The sequence below is a fragment of the Dysidea avara genome, chromosome 12 (assembly GCF_963678975.1).
Source record: "Dysidea avara chromosome 12, odDysAvar1.4, whole genome shotgun sequence".
Classification (NCBI taxonomy): Eukaryota; Metazoa; Porifera; class Demospongiae; order Dictyoceratida; family Dysideidae; genus Dysidea; species Dysidea avara.
The window spans coordinates 20,012,408-20,037,291 of NC_089283.1; the positions used below are offsets into that span (position 1 = coordinate 20,012,408).

Genomic DNA, 24,884 nt, shown 5'->3' on the forward strand with positions numbered 1-24,884 from the left:
TAACAAGTCAACCTGTAGAGTTCAGCTACAAGCAAATCACTCTATTGCGAGTTCAGCTATGTTACAAGTCATCTTGTCCTGTACAGAGTTCAGCTACTTGTATAACATTTCAGCAATGTGACAAGTCATTGAGGAGAGTCCAGCTACATAACACTCTGTACAGGCTTGAATTACACAATTATGTCAGAAACTACATAGAACCTTCAATTGTCTGTCTACATATGTAAGTGCAATGTTAGATGATTGAAGGTTCTATGTCTGATGTCAAGCTGTCAGTGACTGATGGCTTGTAGTATTGAGCAGTGCTCTTGTACAACACCCCGTACTCTTGTTCTGTTCACTTAAATTGTTAAACTTTGCATTTCTGGGTGTCTGGGGCTTATCTAATCTACTCAGTGACAATAGACTCATATGTCACTCCAAGGGAGCCAACCATGAAGGAAGAACAACCAGGCCAAAAAGCCCTCTTGGCAGGAACTCTCAGCAATAACCCCGGCAGTACAAACACACAAACAGGATGAAAAGTGCTGCACAACATCCGAGACATGTAACTTATATCGCAACCCAACAGCCATTTAACAAGATACATCATAAATACAGTTCCACTACTAAGATACCATACAAATTTCCCTCCATACTACACAAGTTATAGTGTATTCTCACCTGACTGTATCGGGTTCAGCCATCTCCCTGATAATACCATATATGGCATCAATGGGTTTAACATTCCTGTAAAGCAGGGAGAACAAGTTAACACAACCAATAATCACACTCCTTTGAATTGTAGTCAGTACAGGGTTGGTATTGGTGTACATACCAAGGTGTTCTGATTATTAGGACAGTTTATATACTAAAGGGAATTGGGACCTTAACCAAGTGTCTGGATTGTGTATATATCCTCAAGTGTCCACATTAACAGGTTCCAGTATATACACTAGTTCTATACACTAGTTCTATACAATGAACAGTACATGTACAGGTTGTCTTACTGAGATCCAGTATCATCTTCATACAGTGACTGTTTGGACATTTCCATCAGACATAATGCTTCATTGATGTCTTCCTTCTCTACCACATCTGCTATACGCAGCCAAGCCTGTCAGTAAAAAATCATCAAAATATTAAAAAAACAAACACTTCACTTCACAACACATCTAACACTACATGCAAGATAGCAACATCTTTGTTCTGTGAGGTACCTGTTTTTGGGACCATTACTCATAATGGTTGCACACCTTTTAGTTTTGATGATACTTAAGTGTGTTTTAATTTGGGTGTATGTGTGTGTCAATGTTGTTTAGTTCTGAATGTTTGACTGGACTGAACCGTTTTAGCTAAGTACTTAAAATGATGGCAGTGGAGGGCCGATTCAGGAACACACATACACTACATGTGAGTGTACACACACTCACAGTCTCTCTCTCTCTCACTCACTCACTCACTCACTCACTCACTCACTCACTCACTCACTCACTCACTCACTCACTCACTCACTCACACACACACACACACACACACACACACACACACACACTCACAGACATGTACGCACGCACCCTCTCACTCACTCACTCACTCAACTCACTCACTCAGTGAACACACACACACACACACACACACACATGCACGTATGTACACACACGCACAGATTTGAAGCATTTTGTTATCTACATTACATACCAGTGCGGTTGATAATCTCAGCAAGGCTAGTAGTGTTCTAGCTGAAGTGAATGTTTGGTTAGTCTGTGTCCTAGCATCTCTCCTCATCTCTACATAAGCTCCCACAATGTAGTCCGTGAGACCCTCCGGTATAACTGGCTGTTTCCTCTTGTACTCTGCAATGTATTGACCAAGAGAAATAAAATGTCAATAACCACAGCGATAACATGTAGCATAGTCTTGTTCCCAGCCATATAAATGTATGTATCAAGAACCCTTTGTTTTGACATGCTGAAAAGGATTTCTGCTGTGATATTGCTTAACAACACAGCGAACCTTCATGAACAATATACCACTGTGAAGTTTACAAGCTAAAGATACAATTTTCTTCTCATAATAAGAGTCAACAGTACAGTTTAGGCTCATATGAAGTTTCCTTACCTCTCTCCCATAGGCTTCAATACACTTTAAAGGACACCGGATAATGAGCAATCACAATTATCAACCACCAGATTCCTTATGTGTGAAAATGAGCTATTATAACATCATCATAGATCCGCACAACCAGTATATGAAGCATATGTATGCAAAAATTAAAGGTGATGTGTTGGATTAAGAGGGTGGGAAGGATTAGGATTTCTCTCAATGTTAATTGGCTTCATTATTATAAGCAGTGTATATAATTTAGTGTTGTTTTAGCGTATTCCAATTTTTAAACCAATTCAGAAACAAATTGAAACTAAAAAAAGGTAGTTTACAAATGCAATGCGTAAAAGTGTAAAACAGAACTAACTGTGTGTTAAACTGTACTTGCATACATGTCTGAAATTGCAGCTTTGATTGCTTTTACTACAGTAGTTACTTGACAGGAGATCCTTTTTTTTGCAAAAATTATAACATCTATATGCTACCATATTATGATTGTTTGTCAAGGTTTATCAATCTCTTATATACCCTCACATGTGAGATTCGATTATGGGTTTTACTTTATTCTGCAGTTCTCTGATTGTGTTTTAGTTTATTCACTCTACATTTCACAGTGTGATATACATATGTGACCCAATTTTGGAAAACCGATCCAAATCGCACATTTATAAAACGGAGTGTCTATGTCCACCGGTGTACCGGTTATTCTTAGAGCCACGTACATCTTATTTTCACCGGTGCCTCATATAATCACCGGTGCTAATGGGCCTGCGCCTGTCACGTGATCAAACCATGCTTGTCGCAGACTCACCATGTGTCGAGTTTCACGTATCATGGCAATTGGCACCCAATTTGACACTTTTCAGCAGTGCTCCGAACGTGTCATGGTGGTTGGCGCCCAATCGGACACTTTTCAGAGCTGTACTGAGAACTTGTAATGGAAGTTGGCACCCAATTCGACACTTTTGAACAGTTTCATACGGCATTGGACGATTTAAAGCGAAATGGTTACCATCCACTACGTGTGCATAACAGTCAGAGTGCTGAAGATTACAACAAGCAGAATAATCATCATAGAAACTCCTTGCAGTAGTACAGAAGAATCGGATTACAAATCACTGAGTTATGATTTGAAAGGAAACTACGTGCAGCAAATGCGAGATTGAGATACTCTAATAGAACAGTCACCCTAATAAAGCATTCATCTGCATTTATAATTTACACAGTTATATTACATTGCAAGTTATTCTGTAGGGAATTCAGCCACAAACAAGTCACCCTGTAGTCAGATCAGCTAGAAGAAGGTACCTAATAGAGAGTTCAGTTACAAAGAAGCCATCATGTAGAGAGTTCAGCTCAAATAAATCACCCTGTAGAGAATTCAGCTACAAACAAATTGCCCTGTAGAGAGATCAGCTAGAAGAAGTTACCTTGTAGAGAGTTCAGTTACAAAGAAACAATCATGCAAAGAGTTTAGCTGCAAACAAATCACCCAGTAGAAAGTTCCACTATGAACAGATCACACTGTAGAGAGTTCAGTTAGAAACAAGTCATCCTGTAGATAGATCAGCTAGAAGAAGTCACTTTGTAGAGAGTTCAGCTACAAAGAAACCAGCATATAAGAGAGTTCAGCTGCAAACAAATCACCTGTAGAGAGTTCAGCTAGGAACAAGTCACCCTGTACAGAGATCAGCCAGAAACAAGTCATCCTGTAGAGAGTTCGGCTAGAAGAAGTTACATTGTAGAGAGTTCAGCTACAAAGAAACTACCATGTAGAGAGCTCAGCTACAAACAAATCGCCCTGTAGAGAATTCAGCTACAAACAAATCACCCTGTAAAAAGATCAGCTAGAAGAAGTTACCTTGTAGAGAGTTCAGCTACAAACAAATCACCCTGTAGAGAGTTCAGCTAGAAACAAGTCACCCTGTAGAGAGATCAGCTAGAAACAAGTCACCTTGTAGAGAGTTCGGCTAGAAGAAGTTACATTGTAGAGAGTTCAGCTACAAAGAAACTACCATGTAGAGAGTCAGCTTCAAACAAATTGCCCTGTAGAGAATTCAGCTACAAACAAATCACCCTGTAGAAAGATCAGCTAGAAGAAGTTACCTTGTAGAGAGTTCAGCTACAAACAAATCACCCTGTAGAGAGTTCAGCTAGAAACAAGTCACCCTGTAGAGAGATCAGCTAGAAACAAGCCACCTGTAGAGAGTTCAGCTAGAAGAAGTTACATTGTAGAGAGTTCAGCAGTCTAGCTGCAAACAAATCGCCCTGTAGAGAATTCAGCTACAAACAAATCACCCTGTAGAAAGATCAGCTAGAAGAAGTTACCTTGTAGAGAGTTCAGCTACAAACAAGTCATCCGGTAGAGAGATCAGCTAGAAGGATCACCTTGCAGAGAGGTCAGCTACAAAGAAATCACCCTGCTTCATCCTTTCTTCTTCCTGTAGTAAAGAAAAAAATGAAGCCCTAAAGCCGGCCATAGGCCGGCTTTGGGGTATACAAATACAAAAAGAAGTGAAATCTAATCCAAAACAGCCAAGCTGTAAAAAAAGAGTGCGGCCCTGAGAAAGGCTATGGTGAAAAAAGATGCGAAATCCAAGGTGGCGGCCAAGAAATGGCTGTGATGGTAGGTTAATGGTAAAAATTTTAATAACGACAATTCAGGTGAATTTTGTGCCAAACCAAGCGGCACCAAATTCACCTGAATTGTTGTTATTAAAACTTTTACCATTAACCTACCATCACAGCCATTTCTTGGCCGCCACCTTGGATTTCACATCTTTTTTCACAATGGCCTTTCTCATGGCCGCACTCTTTTTTTACAGCTTGGCTGTTTTGGATTAGATAATATTATAAAAAAGATAAATATACTCTAATAGAACAGTCAATAGCTAGCTGTGTAGTAATTGTGAACTAATTAGGCACTTGCTAATTATGAGCATAATCTAAAGCATTTACCACAGATGAGATATTGTAAAATTTTGTTAATAGTAAATGAATGCCACAGTAAACATAGATCTATACTCTAATAGAACAGTCTGTCTATTCTACACTGTAAATTCATACTTCCAAATTTACAGTGTGAACAGTCTGTAATGTGCATGCCTTCGTCAAACAAGATGACAGGTGCACATGTTTGACTCTCCAAGATAATGATATTATTGCTAATTTCCAAATATCAGTCATCTAAATGTTACCATTAAATTTTTAACAATTTTGTTGTTCCCCCAGTGGGACTATCACTATAACAAAAATGAGTGATATCCACCTCAAAAACACCTTCGCTGTAAAAAAAGGTGCATCCAAGAAACTACAAGTACCTGTAATCCAATGTAATTAAAAACAGCTCAGTTGTAGGGAAAGACTTCATAAAAGTAAAAATAACTGGTAACTTAAAGAGGTGATATCTGGAGCGGCCAAGAATCAATCTTACTCATACTAAAATTTTTTAATCCATGCAAGAACACCTTGCATTGGCTGTAAAAAAGTGCACCCATGAAAGTAACTGGCAATTGAAATAGCTGATGTCTGAAGCGGCCAAGAATGAATGTTGATATACAACTAATTGGAATTAACAAAAAGTTTAACATCGAACCTTTATCTTTCAGCTGTGTTCTACATTCACCCTTGCTGCATCATAAATTGATTTCTTTTAACTCTAATTGGCTGGTAATTTGGCTGTCTTTAGAATGTTAAACTTTTTGTTAATTCCAATTAGTTGTATATGTGACCTAATTTTAGAAAACCGTCGATATCCGCACAATTTTCAAAATGCATTTTATTTGTTCTTTGTTTTCTACAGGGACAGAGGAATGGACTAGCTAAGTTTCAGCTTCCTAAGTTAAGGAGCATTGGAAATACAGCACTAGACAGCCGGACGAGCAAATAATTTGATAAGTACAGAAGCTATCAAGAAAAGAATCTACAGGCGCTTACATAAACCATCATAACTTACTGATACAACGACGTACGGAACTGAATCTTGGCTCATTGTGTTCGCCATGCATTTGTGCATCCACCAAGGCATAGTTGTTTCCCCAGGCATGCTTCTTTGTTCGAGAAGGAAGGCAAATTCACTGAAAAACGATCGTCGGTAAATTCTTTCGTCACCGCAACGTAAACAAACATCTGTAACTTTGGAATCGTCTCGTGTAGGGAGAGATCTTTGTACTCCCTTTGGACAGGCGAACACGATGATGCCCAGGATTTATTCATTGGCGGCTTAATTCGCCCACCAGCGAGGTGATAAAAACTTGCATAATTTTTTTCTAGAGCTTGCGTTTTTTACCCATAGTTATTAAATGCGTTTTATTACAAAAGTACTCTTGTGCGTATATCAACGGTTTTCCAAAATTCGATCACATATCAGCATTCATTCTTGGCTGCTTCAGATATCAGCTATTTCAATTGCCAGTTACTTTCATGGGTGCACTTTTTTACAGCCAATGCAAGGTGTTCTTGCATGGATTAAAAAATTTCAGTATGAGTAAGATTGATTCTTGGCTGCTCCAGATATCAGCTCTTTAAGTTACCAGTTATTTTTACTTTTATGAAGTCTTTCCCTACAACTGAGCTGTTTTTAATTACATTGGATTACAGGTACTTGTAGTTTCTTGGATGCACCTTTTTTTACAGCGAAGGTGTTTTTGAGGCAGTATAGATACATTTCACAAAACATTACATCACATCATCACAATGTTATTATTACAGATTTATTAAGTATGTGGCTTAACAGTGATGCAGTGTATGGCTGCTGAAGGAGTTTTGGGTGTCAAAATGCTCACATCCAAGCTTTGAAAATCCTAAAATTTTTCAGGGGGCATGCTCCAGCTTGGCATGCTTACGAATGCTGCTAAGCATTGTCAGATCATGTCAGATCAACTATGACTTTGATCTGACATAATGTCAGGTCAACAAAGACTAGTTACATAACGTATAATGGATCAGGTGTTGAGGGCTGGAGTGTGACGTCTGGCTTCACCACAATCATGTGTTAACATAACATCAAACGGCTATGCTTAAGAGGATTCCCCATTGAAAATGTATAACAAAACTTTACAGCATCATAATTGGAGTGTCTTACATTCGAATGAAGTGCTTTTAATATATTTTTAGGGGATCGAGAAGCACTACATGTCAAGCAATACAGGAGGCCCGTGCAATGTAGCAATCGTAAGTTATTAATCGTTTTTGATGATTCAGCTCAATGCAAACATACTAAAACATAAAAGTTGAGTATACTAGATCAGCTATAATATAGGATTCTTAAGGAAAGGGAGTTGTTGAAAATTTAATGTTGCAAAGAAATGAAAGGTGAGAGGAGTGGCAATATTTCTATTTTTTTTTTTTAAATTTAGAAAAAATTAACAATTACAACAAAATGCAATGATTTAAAGTGTAAAACAGAACTAACTGTGTGTTAAACTGTACTAGCATACATGTCTGAAATTGTAGCTTTGATTGCTTCTAATAGAGTAGTTACTTGACTGCTCTATTAGAGTATCTCTACAATTGTAAGAAATGTGAGGTGAACAGTAAAGGGCTGCAGAGGGTTTAATAACAATCAATGGTGTTTATATTATGGTGCTGAAAATGTAGTGATATACAGGGTTATTTGCAAATTACCAACAGGGCAATAACAGCTACATAAAATTTAATAGGGGCTCCAACTGAAACCACAAAACTCTATGTGATTTCTGCATTATTAGAATATCTAAATGTGACCGGATCTACAAAACCCAACATAATGGCGCAAGCCTAAATTTTCAGTGTAAACCATTGATTTCAATGGGTAAAATATTTGCGTATTTGAAAAAAAAACTCAATTTTTTAAAATGAAGAATAGTCCAATGATAAAAACCTGGATATCATTTTATTCGCCTACTCAAGAAGAGTTCGAAAATCTTTGTTTTGTTGCAGTAGACTAAAGGATACGTGAGTTATAGGCATTTGTTTACGCTTTGTCGAAGCGATCGTATGTGATTAATCTTTCTTCACTGATTTCATCTCTGTATGTGGCCCAGTGGTGAAGTAAGGTGATAGAAGGCACAACTTACCCAGTAATGGACTCCCCTATTCATGGTGTACACAATAGTGCAAGTTGCAACTCTGCACTGCACAACATTGTGTTTGTAAGTTACTGTACAGCAGTTTTTGTAAGTGCCTATAATTTACTTTCCCAATACTTCCTGTACAAATTGATCTTTCTGTTGTTACTACTTTTAGGGGCTGTAACTCCAAAAGTTGTTGGCATACAAGACTAAAACTTGCCCAGAGCATACACTTAGCTAATTAGATTATACATTTTCAATAATGAAGAATTTGAAAAATGCACCATTATTTCAGGTTTTTGCAGATCCGGTCACTCTTGATCTTCATGTTCTAAGGAAACTCCTACCAGTGATGTTCAATTGTATTGTCTTTTGAGGTCATTTTAGAGACCTTTGCAAAAATTATGAATAACACAACTAAGCAACCGTTTAGCTATTTATCAAGGTTTGGCAATCTCTTATATACCCTCACATGTGAGATTTGATTATGGGTTTTAGTTTATTCTACAGTTTCTTTGATTAATTGTGGATTTTGGTTTAATCCAGTCTACAATGTTACAATCATTAATTAATGATCAAACAAATTCTGTGAAATATTTTAACAGGGGTACACAAGTGCTTTAGTAGTGACACATAAAAGTGTGGATTTCTTTGTATTTTACGTGTGACAATATGATTGATTTTCCAAAATCTGGTCACATTTTGTGATTCTTATCATACATGGTAGGGCTGTACTGTACGGATCATGAAGATCTCACTAAAAATGTGACCGTCTCAGTAAAAACCTGACTTGTTGCACAACTGTAGAATATTTTAAAAATTTTCTCAGCATTATCTGCAGTATCCAAGGAATGGATCACCAAAGTTTCATCCTTCTGTGGTGAGTAGTTTTGGAATTAGAGCACTAGACAGTAGGAGGAGCAAGATAATTGATTTGTACAGTGATTATATTGAAGATAAACTACAGACACTTACATTCGTAGCCATAATTCTGTTTGCATTAGTCTACAACGTTGCAATTTGGCTTAAAATGTTCATCATATGTGACTGAATTTGACAAAACAAGGCTTCAACGCACAAAACTTCATTATGAGATATGGCGATTTTAAGGTTACGGAATAGTTTTAACTGCGTGGGCGGAACAAATTACAAAAACTGCTTTAAACCAAACAGGGATAAATAATTTCAACAACTGTTTGTTTTTACTACAGAACAACGACTGTTCTTGGGTGTGTGGTCTACAATAGAACGATGTTTTATAAAAACGCGCCGCCAAAAACCAGACTAACAGATTACTGAATCCTTATAATTTCAACACAAGTGGCTAAACAACTAAAATATCTAGGTCCTGTGGAAGCGATTTTTTAAAGTTACTGGTAGTATAGACGTTTTATTGAACTTTTAGTAGTTTTTTTGGGTGAAACAAGCTCTTTGAAGGCTTGTATCCGAGTCACTGGGGAGAAACATGCCAAAAACGCTTCCACAGGACCTAACAAATTTAATATACAGTATCACTATGCCCCAGAAAAGCCAATAGAGCCTACAGCTTTTGCTGTATATATACAGCTTTTGCTGTATTTGGCGGCGGAAAAACATGGTAGTGACAGCTGGAGCTGCCAGAGAGCGATGTGCAGAGAGCGATGTACTTGGCTTACTTGTGTTACTACAACAAATTGTAGTGTTCCACCTGCCTCAAACTACACTGTAGCTACATAAAAACATTAAATATGAAGGGCTTCACCTTCATTTAAAACTTTTCACACTGCTAGACTGGTTTCATGGGCTTCTCAAAAAATATCGATAGGCATTCAAAATTTTGAATGATTGCCCGTGACTATACCGTAACCTTAAGTAATCATTGTGTAATAACTTCCCAGTGCCTACAGCTGTGCAAACAAAATTTGCACCAATTATTCATCTATTTATTAGCTATCAGTGAGTGGGTATATTAATTTCTGATACCCCAAATTTGCCCTGTTTTGGGCAGCTTTTTTCGAGTGGGTTATAATATCACAGGTGGCAGTAATAGGGTGGGAGGTTGGTGGGTGGTGGGTGGGCTTAATATAGGGGTATAAAATGAAGTAAGAAGACGAATGGAATCCAGAGGCTAAGTTTGGACCCTCCGTGGCCCCCCATGGCCCTCAAATCTCTCCAAATTGACTGAGAACACTATTGGTGAGCTCTCTGTGAAGTCCCAGCTCGCCACACACCATTATCACAAAGCCATGGCCATTTAATGGCGCCAATCTCCCACTCATGGCTTTGACAGGGTCGGAAGAAAGCTGCTACAGAAACCAGACTTGCCAGTCCTGAAGGAAGTACAGTGTGGAATATGATAGTGTGTTAGACCAGCAATCCATTTCTGGTAAAAATGTAAGTTTGATTTTGTGTGTGTGGAAGCCTTTTATATGAAATCTGGTCACATATATAGTTAGCAAATCAGCTAAGGTAATAGTGTTAGCCCTGTAGTCACTCACGCATATGGATATGAAGGCAGTTTAGTTGAAAAAATGATGACGATGTTGTTTACGTTTATCACATCGTAAACAAATGCACATGACACGCATACCGTTAAGGCTACAGAAACAAAACAAAGATTCTCAAACTCTCTATATATAAGCAGGCGAATAAGATGGTGTATAGTTGTAATCAATTTGAGTCTTCCCTCTCCTAGTACTGGACGGATAAATTTCTTTGTAGCATGCGTAATTTTACAATTCTTTTTTAAATTTTGATTTTCTCAATACACATGCTTGTGCAAACAAGTTGGGTTTTTGCTGAGACAGTCACAAATATCATCTGAAATCCACCTACACTTCAGCTTGGCAGGATTGTATAGGCATAAACAAGCTCAAAAATCCTTCAGAGTGACCTAAAACTTTTCTAAGTTTCTATTAAAGTTAGATTTTCTACTAACTGACTAACCGCCTCATTAACTGATGCCTTCAGCCAAGCATAATGACTTTTCTTTACTTTTCAGTCTAAGGCCTATCACCACAGCTAGATTTCAGTGCTGGTAACTGTCCACAATTTCCATATTCAGCAGAACGACTGCAGAGGTGACTTACATATTGGAAACACTGTATAACGAGAGGTGGAACGCAATTGGAGGAATAGTTAATTTGCTTGATAGTTGGAGAGTGGGTTCAGTCTCTCAATTTATTATTATTTATTTGTAATTACTTTCTCGTACATGACACTTACAATACATCTGGTGCCATTCTTTTCCATGATGTAGTATGTATCAATTGACCAGTAATAAATATTGATAAAATTAGTATGGACCATAGAAATAATAATACAAACAATGAAACAAGGGAGGACTACAACTACATTAATCCCTATTATAGTCATAACTACACTATTGACAGGTTGTATATGTCTGACTGAAGTAGGAATTAAAATGTGTACTAGTATATCTACAGGTACTGATGACTTACAGTACATTGTTTCATTTCTATGATCTCTACTTTTCTAATATTTCCTTATACACATACTGTACTAGTTAAAGTACCACTGTGACTGCAGTATGGAAACATAATGTAGCACGAGATCATGCCCAAGTGCTATTAGCATGGTGGTGCTTTAGCTGGCTTATTGTACTAAAGTAGTAACTGCAAAGAGTTAGGATTAAGGTAGGATGATGTTAAGTGGCAGGAGATGAGCGCTTAGCTGGGTTTGAGACAAAGTGTTTTATACATACTGCATGAGCATAGTAATGTCAGCTGTAACTGATTTCAGCTACCAACAGCAAAAGTTTGTGGTTAACTGCATGTTTTGTGCCTTCTTTGGTTTTGTGACTGAATAACTTGGACCCCCTGGTCTGTAGGTAAAGTCTTCCACCTGACCTGTAGTATTACAACCAGATAATAAACATGCAAAGTAATTAACCCTTAAACCTGCAGATACCTTATGGGAAATATGTGTTTACACAATATGGACACTTATGGCGATACAAGGTGGAAGCCTTATAGCCTACAACAACGCATTATAGTCTTATAGCCTACAACAACGCATTATAAGCCTTATAAGCCTTATAGCCTACAACAACGCATTATAAGCCTTATAGCCTACAACAACGCATTGATAAAAGTCTGTTCACTGGGCTACTTGGAGAAGGTTAAATGAACACTGTAACTACAGTGGCTAACTTGTTATGAAGTGATGAGCTATAGCGAGTGCATCATTGTAAGCATTCTGATGTCTAATACCTGGTCAATGCTGGAAGATACGCATCAAATCGAGTTATATAATTTTTGTCTCAAATCTGGGCTGGGGCTTTTACATAACAAACTACACTACTGCGCCTGGTACCCTTAGGCCACTCCAAATAAATTGTTTCCCATCCACTGAGCGCATCTGGTTACTTTCACTGGCATAGGAGGAGGGCCAAGGGGGGCTTTGTCCCTTGATTCCTCTCTTGTCCCCCTTGATCTTACAGGACTATATTGGCACCAGAAACAAGAACCATTTATTCACATTGTATTCAGAAGTACTGAAAGCCAACAGGCAAATAGAAGACAACAGCTATAAATGTACTTGACAGTTATAAATTGTACACTGTGAAGATAATGAGACTGATAAGTTTAAAAGTTTGAATTTTGTGCTAACGATCGAGTTATTCTAATAGAGTAGGTACTACTCTCAGTAATAGAACAGTCACAATCCTTAACTGACAATTTTGTAAATTATAAACATACTACCTTATGTTTAGTACACTTTACCATCAAACAGGTTTGTCTAACCAATTTTATATGTTTTCAAAGCATGTATTTTGTTAGCTAAATAGCTATGACAAATCCAAACCTAACTTGAGAAGTCTAATTTTCTCAGAAGATATCCAACTAGAGTTTTAGAAAGTGTATGCTCCTCACTTATCCTCCAGCTATACCAAACAAAGTTATCTAAATGAGTATAATTTGTGTACACACTAGAGTAAAGTTCCATTCTTCTCCTCTAAGTGGATTTTCTCCTTAATTTCTACCCTACCCCCTACCAAGGGCGGATGTGTAGGAGGAGGGATAAGGGAGCTGTAACCCACACTTTCCTTAATACATAGCCATCCTAACCCAAATTCTTCTGTGTTTAATCAAAAGCAGACCTATTCCAGCAGCTACACATTACTAGCAACACAAATTATGTTTATGTAAGTATACCTATTGTTTAACACTGCTCCAGAGAGGGGTGCCTCCTTTTTCAAAGAATCTGAGAATTCTTCAAGAAATGGTTCAATTGTGGGTTGCATCTCTATAGTTACAAAAGTTTTAATTGTGGGTTCCATTTTATTCAGATAGATTGCAATACTTTCTGTTATGGCTTTAATGGGAGATCTTAATCAAAGTATGGTTCTGTTTAACTTGTACTACTATATTAGAGTGAATTCAAAATGTTAATTGGCTCTTTGGCTAACATCATATCAACTCAGCCATCACTAACAAAAGTGTAGTCTTAGTAGTCAAAAGTAACTATAACATAATTTATTGAGCCACTGTAGTCTACTAAAGTTACAATCTGTACCAGGTACCTTCCCCATGATGGCTTTGCAGATGTAGCTAGGTTAGTCTTGATTGTCCGGCAAAAGTAATTGTCACAACAGCTATTTTGGAAGCTTACAATCACTTTAACCAAGAAGAATGCAATGCATACTGCAGCTACTAGTAGCTACATAAGTAGTCCATTCCATGGATCAGGTGCTTGTTAACAAGATGCTACTATATATAATTATGTTTGGTGCTTAAGGCTACATAACAAAATGTCTGATCATCAACATCACCTTTTAACCACTGCTACTTAGATATACCTGTTTCCACTTCTGAGACAGATGCAAAGAGAAGCTGATTTATTAACACTGGAATGTGTAATATTTAGTTACAGGTGAAAAAATCATAATGTTGACATGAGAAATTAGTCTTAAAACTGCTGAAAATGCTATCAAATTCAAGAGAGTAGGAGAGATCAGGATTTCTTTCAATGTTAATTATTGTAAGCAGTGTGTATAATTAGGTGCTGTTTTAGCTATTTATTCCAATTTTTAAACTAGGGCTGGGACGAAAATTTAAATTTACCTTCAAATGTTCAATAATAAAATGTTCAAACATTCACTTTCAAGTTAGTTACAGGTTTTCTTGTATTTATGCACACCCTTCTTAAGTTTTATCTTTCTAGTCCTATTTAAGGTTACGGGTTAGGTGCTTAATAATAGGTTATTATTTTTTGATTTGTGATAATGGATGATGTTATATTGGCGCATGTGTTACGAAACTGCTAGAATAGGAATTACCTCATGCAGATGTTATTGAGAAGGTTGTTAATTCAAAGCACTGTATAACCACACGATAATAGCGGAGGAATCATACAAAGTGAGTGTTAATTGAATTTTACTGTGAAAGGTAGTCAAGGCGATAGCAATGAAGATAAGTGGCACATGCAAAAGCCAAAAAGCAAGTCCCCACAATATGGTTGAACCAGCGATTAGTGCTACTGCTTAATATGGTTATTATTAATCAAAAATAGCAGCTGTCAGCCAATTAGTACTAATTTTTATGGCGGCGTCAATGGGTGGTTATATTATCTAGGTCCTGTCGTGAAGACTTTGTGGGAAAACTGATGAGAGGCTGGTTAGTTATCGTATCTTTCAAGGATAATGGCGATTAGTTCCGCTATGGAAATACCATGAATCCACTACCATGCTGTTACAATTGGATAACAACTTATTTCATTTGTGAGGACCTAGAAATCACTAAGTAATAGCTTACTAATGCTGAATATCACGATGTGGCTTCCCATGAAACCTGGTTTTTGATGAATAGTAATTAACAGTTTCGCTGCTTAGTGCCTGCATTTCTGTACAAGCGCTTCCCTTGTTGAATGTATTGCCACTTACAGTTATCAAACAGTACGGTAGTACTGTTTAAGTAGGGTTTGAATCAAATCTGACGCGCGCCGCCAATAATACCGCCCTTAAAAACCAGCTTAGAAACTTCTTACGCAATGAAAATCACCTTTACGAAATAATATTAGTCCATCTAACATCAAATGTAGCGTTAAAAACAAGAAAACACTTACTGGCGGCAGGATATAGAATTTTAAAAAAGCCGTCAAAACTCGAAATTTCGTCTCACTCACTCACTGACCACAGTCGCAAACCTAGAGCCCAAGCAAAGCAGCGAACGGTCACCATTTTACGCCACAACAACAAACTCACCAGTGGGATGTGCCTTTTGGGGTTCCGACGAGTGTGCGCCATGTGCGCCTCGTCTTTTCTTTTATCTTCAATCAGGCTGCTTGTCTTCTTCTTCATCCAACGAAACCATAGCGAGGCATTAATTTTCCATATCAACACTTTCTTTAAGCAGCATAATAGACGCCACGAAATTATTTAAGGCGCTTAGACTACGCTACTGTACGGCCTCCGACTGTACGGAGGTACCAGTACTTCACGATAGGTAACAAGGTCACGCCCATTCTTTATTCTATGTATTATCAATCTATCGATTGAGACCACGATGACCACGCCCCTTTTACGCTAGCTGTATTTGTGACCTCACACCCTCAAGTTGGCTGATTCGAGATACTCTAGTCTAATAATCGATCAAAACCACGATGACCACACCCTTTTGGGGCAAGCACAACTTCGCAATCTGACTAGAGATACTCTAATACAGCAGTCACCCTAATAAAATAGTCACATGTTTATAGCTAGCTGTATGCTTTAACAAAAAAAACTAAACAAACTAGTATATTAAAAATTATGAATTTAAAAATGAAGTAGGGTTTCAAGCTATAAAAAGTAGTGAAACAAGAAATGAACAATGGTAGTTATTATAGCATAACTCAGTGGGAAATCCCTACTTTGGCACTGAACACAAAATAATTGTTATACCACGCCAAAAAGTAGGGATTTGACACTGAGTTATGCTATAATAGCTACCATTGTTCATCTCTTGTTTCACTACTTTTTATAGCTTGAAACCCTACTTCATTTTTAAATTCATAATTTTTAATATACTAGTTACTTGTACGTTAATATATCATGTAATTTTAGTGTATTCTTCCTTGCAACATGGTTAAAACAGAACTATAAACAAAGCACCTACAAAATTATTTATTGAGTAACCTGTAACCTTAATAAGTTTGTAAGCATTTGGAAAAGTACATAGCAGCAGCACTGAATGACGCGATTGATCAATTACAAATGCACGTGTCTGCTATACTGCTATCATGCATAAGTAAACACCAACTAATGGTTAAAAAGACATTATCCATATATTATCTATCACTTTATAAGGTGTTTTAAGGCTACAACTATGGGCCTACTTTATTCCACGGACTGGACTGGACTGGACTGGCGAACTGAGCTGGAAACAGCTTTTAAACAATAATCCAGGAAATATCCATCTCTTGCAACACTGGAGATACCACTATCGAGCTACAACTGTGCTGCTGCTGGCTCTTCCTTACAAGTCATGACGCTAGCACATACACGGGCTGGACACGTGGACTGAGCTGGAAACAACTTTAAACAATAATCCAGGCATTATCCATCTCTTGCAACACTGGAGACACCACTATCGAGCTATATAACTGCTGGTACTGCTCTTCCTTACCAGTCAGATGACACTAGCGTATGCACTAATCAATTAGAATACACTTACGATACACATGTACTCGCAGTGATAAAGCGTGACAGAGGCTATTGTTGTAGCGTACATGTTTTCCTTTGTTGCTTCAGTACTTAACACTAGCATTAGGGTTGTAGTGATGAGCCAGATTATTTGCACAGCCCCATCACCTTGCCTGGTGGTGCCACCTAGCTTCCTGCTAAGAATAATTACTGGCTCATCTCTACAGCTGTAACACTAGTGCTAAAGCAACAAAGGAAAACATCTACACTACAAGAATAGCCTCTATCACACTGTATCACTGCTAGTACACATGTATCATAAGTGTGTTCTAATTAATTAGTGCATGCGCTAGAATCATGAATTGTAAGGAAGAGCCAGCAGCAGCACAGTTGTAGCTCGACAGAGGTGTCTCCAGTGTTGCAAGAGATGGATAATTCCTGGATTATTGTTTAAAAGCTGTTTCCAGCTCAGTCTGCGAGTCCAGTCCAGCCCAGTCTGCGAGTCCAGTCCAGTCCAGTCTGCGAGTCCAATCCAGTCCGTGGAATAAAGTAGGCCACAACTATGGTATCAAGCTAAACTGCAATGGTTTAAAAGTGGACGTGGCACACGAAGAAACAAACATCGATTGCGCAAGATGAATAAGCAGCTACCACAAAAGATATAACGTTTATTTGTAATTCTTTTATAGACTATGAGTATATTACAAAGCTTCAAAGGATATTTTTATAATTTGAAGTTTATTTAAACTTTCGAACCCACAAAACATTCGAAAGTTCATCCCAGCCCTATTTTAAACCACATGAAGCTAATTCAGGAACTTAATATCAGAAAACTTAAAACTAAAATGGTAGTTTACAAACTAAGAAACTAAAGTGCAATATACTAACAATAAATTGAGTATACTAGATCAGTTATAATGTAGGATTCTTAAGGAAAGGGAGTTGCTGAAAATTTAATGTTGCAAAGAAATGAAAGATGAGAGGAATGCCAATATTTTTATTATTGAAGAATTAACAATTACGACAAACACAATGCTTTAAAGTGTAAAACAGAACTAACTGTGTGTTAAACTGTACTTGCATACATGTCTGAAATTGTAGCTTTCTTCTATTAGAGTAGTTACTTGACTGCTCTATTAGAGTATTTCTACCATTGTATGAAATGTGAGGTGAACAGTAAAGGGCTGCAGAGGGTTTAATAACAATCAATGATGGTTATTTTAGTTGCAATCATACTACTGAAAATGTAGTGGTATACAGGGTTGTTTGCAAGTTACCAACAGGCTAACAGCTACATATACTGAGCTTGCTAGACTGCTACAGAGCTAAATTTAATAGGGGTTTCAACTGAAACCACAAATACCTATCTTTCATGAAATATAACTGAGATCAGTGGTATATCAGATTAATACAATCCCTTACTTAGGGTGACTGCATTATTAGGATATCTTGATCTTCATGTACTAAGGAAACTCCTACCAGTGATGTTCATTTGTATTGTCTTCTGAGGTCCTTTTAGAGACCTTTTCAAAAATTATGAAAGACTATTGTAGCTACTTTAATGTTTGTTTGTGAAGGTTTATCAATCTCTTATATATCCTCACATGTGAGATTTAATTGTGGGTTTTAGTTTACTTTGCAGTTTTTTTGATTAATTGTGGGTTTTGGTTTAATTTTAAGACTAACACTACAATTATTTGTAATTTAATATTAACTTTCCAAAATCTGGTCACATGTCATCATGATTAGTATGGTAGGACTCTACAGTATGGATCATGAAGGTCTGACCGAAAATACCACCTTCACTTCAGCTTGGCAGGATTGTTTAGGCATAATCAAGCTCATCTTCAGAGTGACACCAAGTTTCTATTACACTTAGATTTTCTACTAACTGCCTCACTAACTAATGCCTTCAGCCAAGCATAACTGGACTATGGATAAGGCTACAGGTTTCATTTCTTTACTGTTTAACATTACTTCAGCCTGAGATGTCACACTACAGCTACAGCAGATACATCATGGACTTATCTTTGGCCTCCTTTGTGCCCCATTTCATCTCCACTACCACATAGGTGATGATTTGTGGTAACACATTATGACTACAGTACTGGTTATTGTACACAATTCCCATATTGAGCAGAACAGCTACAGAGGTGCCTGAATTACATGGATTGTGCAACATCCTTGGGAGGCCTCTAGGCAACACTAAACCTACTGCAATGATTGAAATGATCAATTAAGGTAAATAGAGTAAAATGATGAAAGACAGCTCCACAACCAAGGCCATTAACACCAGTGGACCAAGTAAAACAAAATGAAAAACTCAATAAACACAAAAATGGGGAGCTCCCAGATCTCTAGCCATGTTTTGAAGAGGCCCTTCTCTTTGAAAATAATTAAATTCCCAACTCATGTATTCTTACCATTACTACATCAACAGCCAGTAAACTATCCAGAATGGCCATTGTTGGGAATCCATACCGTCTGCTGATCAAGCTGATTGCCTCATCAGTGGCTAGTGTTGCACCGATATCCAAATTAGCCGAATATTGCGATAACCAATATTAAGTAACAGAATTAGCCGATACTGATAACCGATCCGATATACATAACACTACTAACACTCATCATCATCATTATTAAACGACTCATATTAGTGACACAAGCATTGATATACAGCTCATTCTAGACTACAATGTAAAGTTAGATGTATACCACAAGTAAAAGTTACTCATGGTAAACAGGTTTTAAGTACATTTTATTACTGCTATACAGTTGAGACAAGTGGCTGGTACTACATAGAAACCTAAAACCTCAGTTCACAGTTGGGCATGGCCTAAAACCTGACAGTTTATTATGGGCAGTGCTTGTAGTCAACTGCTAAACCATCAACACATAACTCAATTAAAATGCCAAATAACTTGTGTCTAGCCTCCCCCACATTATTATACTACTCAGCGCAGTGGAGATTAACATTGGCTTTAATTTAATCAAAACCGATTAATCAACTAGTAGCCGATATCAGCCCAATACCAATTATTGAACCCATTATCGGTGCAACACTACCAGTGGCTACTGTAACTACTCCACTTTATAACTCAGTCTTTTTCTTTCCAGTGTGCAAAAGTGGAGATTATTCCATCCTTGATTCCATCAGTAAGGCTAGCACACGTAGAATTTGTGACACGAATCTCTATAGTTGCTTGAAATCCACCTGTACTTCAAAATATGCATACCTTCGAAATTCAGATTTTACTGTTCCTATGAAAAATTCTGGTTCAAAAATAACCAGCTATATGGTAGTCCTTCCCAGCCATCTAAGTGTAACAGGAACCTTTACTTTGACATATGCTGAAAAGGATTTCTGCTCTGATGAAAAATTGTTGCTTAACAACTCAGCTAATCTTCATGAACAATATACCATTGAGAAACTTACAACCTAAAGATACAATTTCTTTCTCATAATAAGAATCAATGGTACAGTTTAGGCTCAGATAAAGTTTCTTACCTCACTCCCATAGGCTTCAATACACTTTAAAGGACACCGGATAATGAGCAATCACAATTATCAACTACCACATTCCTTATGTGCTAATTAATATAGCATTCATCATAGATGTACACAACCATACATGAAGAGGGTGGGAGGGATTAGGATTCTCTCAGTGTTAATTGGCTTCATTATATTGTAAGCAGTGTGTATAATTTGGTGATGTTTTAGCTAAAGTATTCCAATTTTTAAACTACGTGAAAGCTAGGCACCCGCCTATTATGCTTGCATAATTCTAAAAGCATCAAGCATAATGCTAGCATAATGGGTTGGAACATTTCACTATACTAAGACTTCTTACCTGTTAAATTGGAATGTCAGAAAATAAGATCGATATATGTTACTACAGTAATTAATATGGAATGGATCTAGCTCCTCTAGATTAATTTATAATAGCGCTAATACGTGAGCATAGATACTTACTTGGATACTAACATATAGTAAAAAAAACTTTGGCCAATTTGGTGAATAGCACTACAATCGCCAAAGGTTTTTTTCCCCGCCAATTATTTTACAGTTGTATGAGCAGATTAGCCATGTTGAAAGGATGGGTATCGAAGTATTGTGATGGTATTGTGGGTATTTCTCCAAGCGTTCTCTTCACTTATCGTGAGGTTCATTGCCATACAAGAGTTCATGAAAATCCAAACATTGCTCTCAACATTTAGAACCAGCAAACAATGCTTACACTTGTACGGTAGCTACCACTCGAATGCAACATCACCATGTGGTATGCTAAAAGGCATGTATCCGGCTGAAGCAAAGTCAAACAGTGAAAAAATAAAGCCTGTAGCCTTAACTGTTATTGAGTTATCCTTGTCTGAAGGCATCAGTCAGTCACTAGAAAATTCTGTTTAATGATTTTAATTAATAGCAACTTGTTGAAAGCGTTTTGGGTTGATCTAAAGGCTTGTATGGGCTTAGTTTTTCCTTGAAATAATACTGCTTCATCGTCATCAGGGAAAAGTAAGGCTGGTTTTAGGGTGAGGTTTCTCATGGGCCACGCGCAAACCTTTGTGGTTCCTACTATACAGTACTATATGATAGTGAAGTTGTCAAAGCTCACCCTTCTCCCTGTTATAAGGCTACTATCTTGTGCATATGGTCTAAAATGTTGTGAGAATCCCCTTTTCAAGAATATTGTTTAAATGCATTCAAAACAACCAAGGCACAAACTTTGGCTCACTCCTTTAACACCATACTGGTGATTTACAGTCCCATATAACAGCAACACCATCATAACAGTGTACATTCAACAGCTCTCTTGAACCAACGTGGACACTTTTGTGTACCGCATATGTACTGAGTTTCTTGGTATGTATTATGGATATTTTCTCACCTTTTCAAACATACTTTATATAACATCTATATAACATCTTTATACAGGAGGTAGGACCAGATGTCCTACAGACCTTCAGCACCTGTGCTGTAATACAAGAAGCATTGTGATGCGATTAAATTGACTAACCACAATAAAATGAAAAGTGCTATATCTACCAAACAAAACAAAACAAAATTATCAGCAAGAAATGATAATATCTAAACTGTATTTTACTATTTCAGTGGACCTGTAACTACTTAGGTGAGTACAACACCAACTTGTTTACTAGTACGTGTGCATCTATTAGAACACTACTAAAATGTATGTACAGTTTTGTCTTGAATCATGGGCAGTCCCATAAAAATGCCTTGTTTTGTTCAGTAGCCGTGAATATGACACCTTACAATAAAAATAAATACTGGGTTACAAATTACTCTATTAGCCTAAAGCCATATACCAACAGAAAGTTTATTTTTCATCGAGGAAGTATAAGTAACAACAGAGACTTACTTGTTATGGAGCGATGAAAAATGGCGACTCGATTTTACGTTATTTCTTAATACCGTGATGGTAGCCATAAAACAATTATTAAATCACGTCAGGAACACATCAAATCCTATGGACAAGGATTTAGTCCATAGGATTTGATGCGCTCCTGATCACGTGTGTTATATATGGTGTGACTTGCTATTGAATGGGAAATTGCCTCGTGTTCATTTTACACGAATCTGATGAAGTAGGAAGGAGATACTAACCATTTTCTAAAGGTATGTAAGGGTTTTGCGTACTTATTTTGCATAACAATAGTTTCAGGGTGAGTTTTAACCCAATGCTTTCATGATAGGGTAAACTCCTAGATACCATTTTAATCCTTGTTTAATTACAAATAAAATGGTGTTGATTGCGTTGCCATAGGAAGAACAATTCCCTAAGTTACAGCAATTTGTTTACAGCCATGTGTAAACACCATTAAATGAATATCTAGTGTAGACAATTCTGCACAGTCATCTGTGCCATTAATGACTAGACCAACAACAAAATTCAACCCCTCAATCCTGTTATAAGCTGAGGAATTCATCAAGGAGAGCAGGAACTGTTTACAATACGGTAGTACTAGGGTTTTCATAAACATTGCATTGTATTTTGAGGTCCTTTAGAGACCCTTGCAAAGATTATATCTTCCATATTGAAAAAGATGTAGAATGCTTTGTCAAGTTTAGAATCTCTTATATAACTCACCAGTGAGAATTAATTGTGGGTTTTATTTTATTCCATAGTTTCTAAACTTGACTAAGGACTTGGATCTGTATCTACTACACTACCAGCTTCAGACAACACCATGAGATATTGCCTACAGAGACAAACTCAAACTACTACCAACACTGAAAAAGGTTGAAGGTGTGAAGTGTAGTAATATTATTCTATAATCACTGACAGTGCATGTCCATGTAATAACAACTACTAACAGCTGATAATAATAAGAACTGACTCTTGTGTTTACCTCATTATTTTAGTATCTAATGGTTCAAACTGTGAAGGAGGCTGGACTTCATGTTGGTGGACATAAGTGACATGCTGAGCCAACCTATAGAACAAAAACATGAACATGTATAATAGTAAAACAAGAAATATAAGTACTGGTTATGGTATTGGGAGGGGGTATACACAGAAGGTTAAGGTGCTTAAGCCAGAAAGCCAAAGTTGTTACAAATACACTTAATTTCTGGCCAATGTCTATCACATATTCACATGATCTCTGTACCTGAGGTCATTCTCTGCATCACACTTGTCTCTGATCAACCACAGAAGGTCAAATTGTGACAAGAGTGCAGCTGGCAACTGGATGATGGCTTCAGCAGACTTGTGTATATTGTAACATCCATATGCTGGGTTGGCAGCAACAAGGATTGACACTCTGGCATTAAGTGTAGTCATGATACCAGCCTGGAATAGGATAAGTGAATGATAAAACATATTAATGGTGTGTGTGTGTGTGTGTGTGTGTGCGTGCGTGCGTATGTGTGTGTATGTGTGCGTGCGTGTGTGTTACGTGGTGTGTAGACCAGGTAGAAAATAATGGAAAACATTGAGGCACAGCAGAAACGTTAACATGTTTCTAAGTGCCAGTCACTTTCATTTGCCCATGGGACATTATTTCACAGGCCCAGAAGTTTAGCTAACAGCTTTGCTAGTGCCATACTGCCCTATTAGCTCATGTTTTCCTCACAATGCTATTAGCACTTGTCTAGTAAAGCTACTTATTGGTTACTCAGCATTTCTTGGCCAGTTGGTAAGAGAGTTGGTGGTGTTGTAATGTAATTTGTTACATGTGACTGATGCTACATGTAACAATTTTCACACATTTTATACCAATTCCTTACCTTTTCAGATACAAGTAGATTTCCTGCCATTTTAAATAGTTCATTTCAGCTAAGGGTCTGGTGACTTTAGCATGCAAGACTTGTACAGTTGCCTCTGTACATGTAGGTGCAGAGTGCAGCATTTCCTCAAGACATTATATATACTTCCTGCTATATAGGACGGTCACTGGAAATGTGTATAGTTTAGTGTGTGTAGCCTTTGTACAGTACGTATGTGTGTATTGTTCAGTGTAACACATGTACACCCGTATAACATAACACTACTTACCTTAACGATGGATATGGTTTGCTGTTCCATCACTTCATGTATGGCAGATCGGTCCCCATCATCTTGTCAAACTCATCAATACAACACACGCCCTGATCAGCCAGCACTAGAGTCCCTCCCTCTAATGAGTTGCAAAATGATATGGCAGGTTTACACAGGATAACAACAGACCACATACATTTGAAATATTAACTGATATAGTAAGACATGCTGTATTGATGCCACATTTATAATAAGGCCATCTGCATAATTATTTAAACCAACAATCTTTGATAGGCCATTTTGTGTTCAAAATGACTCTTAAAACACAGCATGCAACTCTGAGGAGTGGCAAATCCAACTAAGTAGCATAAGTACATGAGCTCTCAATATTGGGAAACTGAAAGCTGTCTTGTCCTTGTGGAGTGATGACTTACCAAGTGTCATTTCTGATGTGAGAGGATCTCTCATGACAGCAGCTGTCAATCCTACTCCAGAACTGCCTCTACCAGTAGTGTACTGACTTGTAATGAAGTGTGTGTAGGTGATGATGTACACACACGCACGCACGCATGCACGCACGCACGCACGCACGCACGCACGCACGCACGCACGCACATACACATG

General features: G+C 37.5%; 2 protein-coding genes across 2 annotated transcripts in view; both read right to left on the reverse strand.

The window, feature by feature from the left end:
- LOC136240100 (DNA replication licensing factor mcm7-like) overlaps positions 1–24,884 on the reverse strand; it is a 99,164-nt gene that overhangs the window by 33,261 nt on the left and 41,019 nt on the right. The window contains exons 7-12 of the mRNA XM_066030948.1: positions 24,279–24,399; positions 23,392–23,573; positions 23,131–23,214; positions 1,681–1,835; positions 990–1,096; positions 664–729 (exon numbers count right to left, since the gene is read on the reverse strand). Of these exons, the coding sequence (XP_065887020.1) occupies positions 24,308–24,399 (92 nt within the window). The 3' untranslated portion in view covers positions 664–729; positions 990–1,096; positions 1,681–1,835; ... (1 more) ...; positions 23,392–23,573; positions 24,279–24,307. The remainder of the gene's footprint in view (positions 1–663; positions 730–989; positions 1,097–1,680; positions 1,836–23,130; positions 23,215–23,391; positions 23,574–24,278; positions 24,400–24,884) is intronic.
- Positions 265–24,308, reverse strand: LOC136239909 (DNA replication licensing factor mcm7-A-like). The gene is made up of 8 exons (XM_066030652.1): positions 24,279–24,308; positions 23,392–23,573; positions 23,131–23,214; positions 22,952–22,980; positions 1,681–1,835; positions 990–1,096; positions 664–729; positions 265–388 (listed from the first exon to the last, which is right to left on the reverse strand). The coding sequence occupies exons 1-8, from the start codon at positions 24,306–24,308 to the stop codon at positions 265–267; spliced, it is 777 nt and encodes a 258-aa protein (XP_065886724.1).

Bases quoted from the DNA above. Each gene is read 5' to 3' on its own strand.
- LOC136239909 (XM_066030652.1), bottom strand. From the start codon at position 24,308: ATGGAACAGCAAACCATATCCATCGTTAAG. The intron at 23,215-23,391 runs GTACAGAGATCA...TTTGTTCTATAG, and splicing joins GATGCAGAGAATGACCTCAG to GTTGGCTCAGCATGTCACTT. The intron at 22,981-23,130 runs GTAAACACAAGA...TTGTCTCTGTAG, and splicing joins TTAGATACTAAAATAATGAG to GCAATATCTCATGGTGTTGT.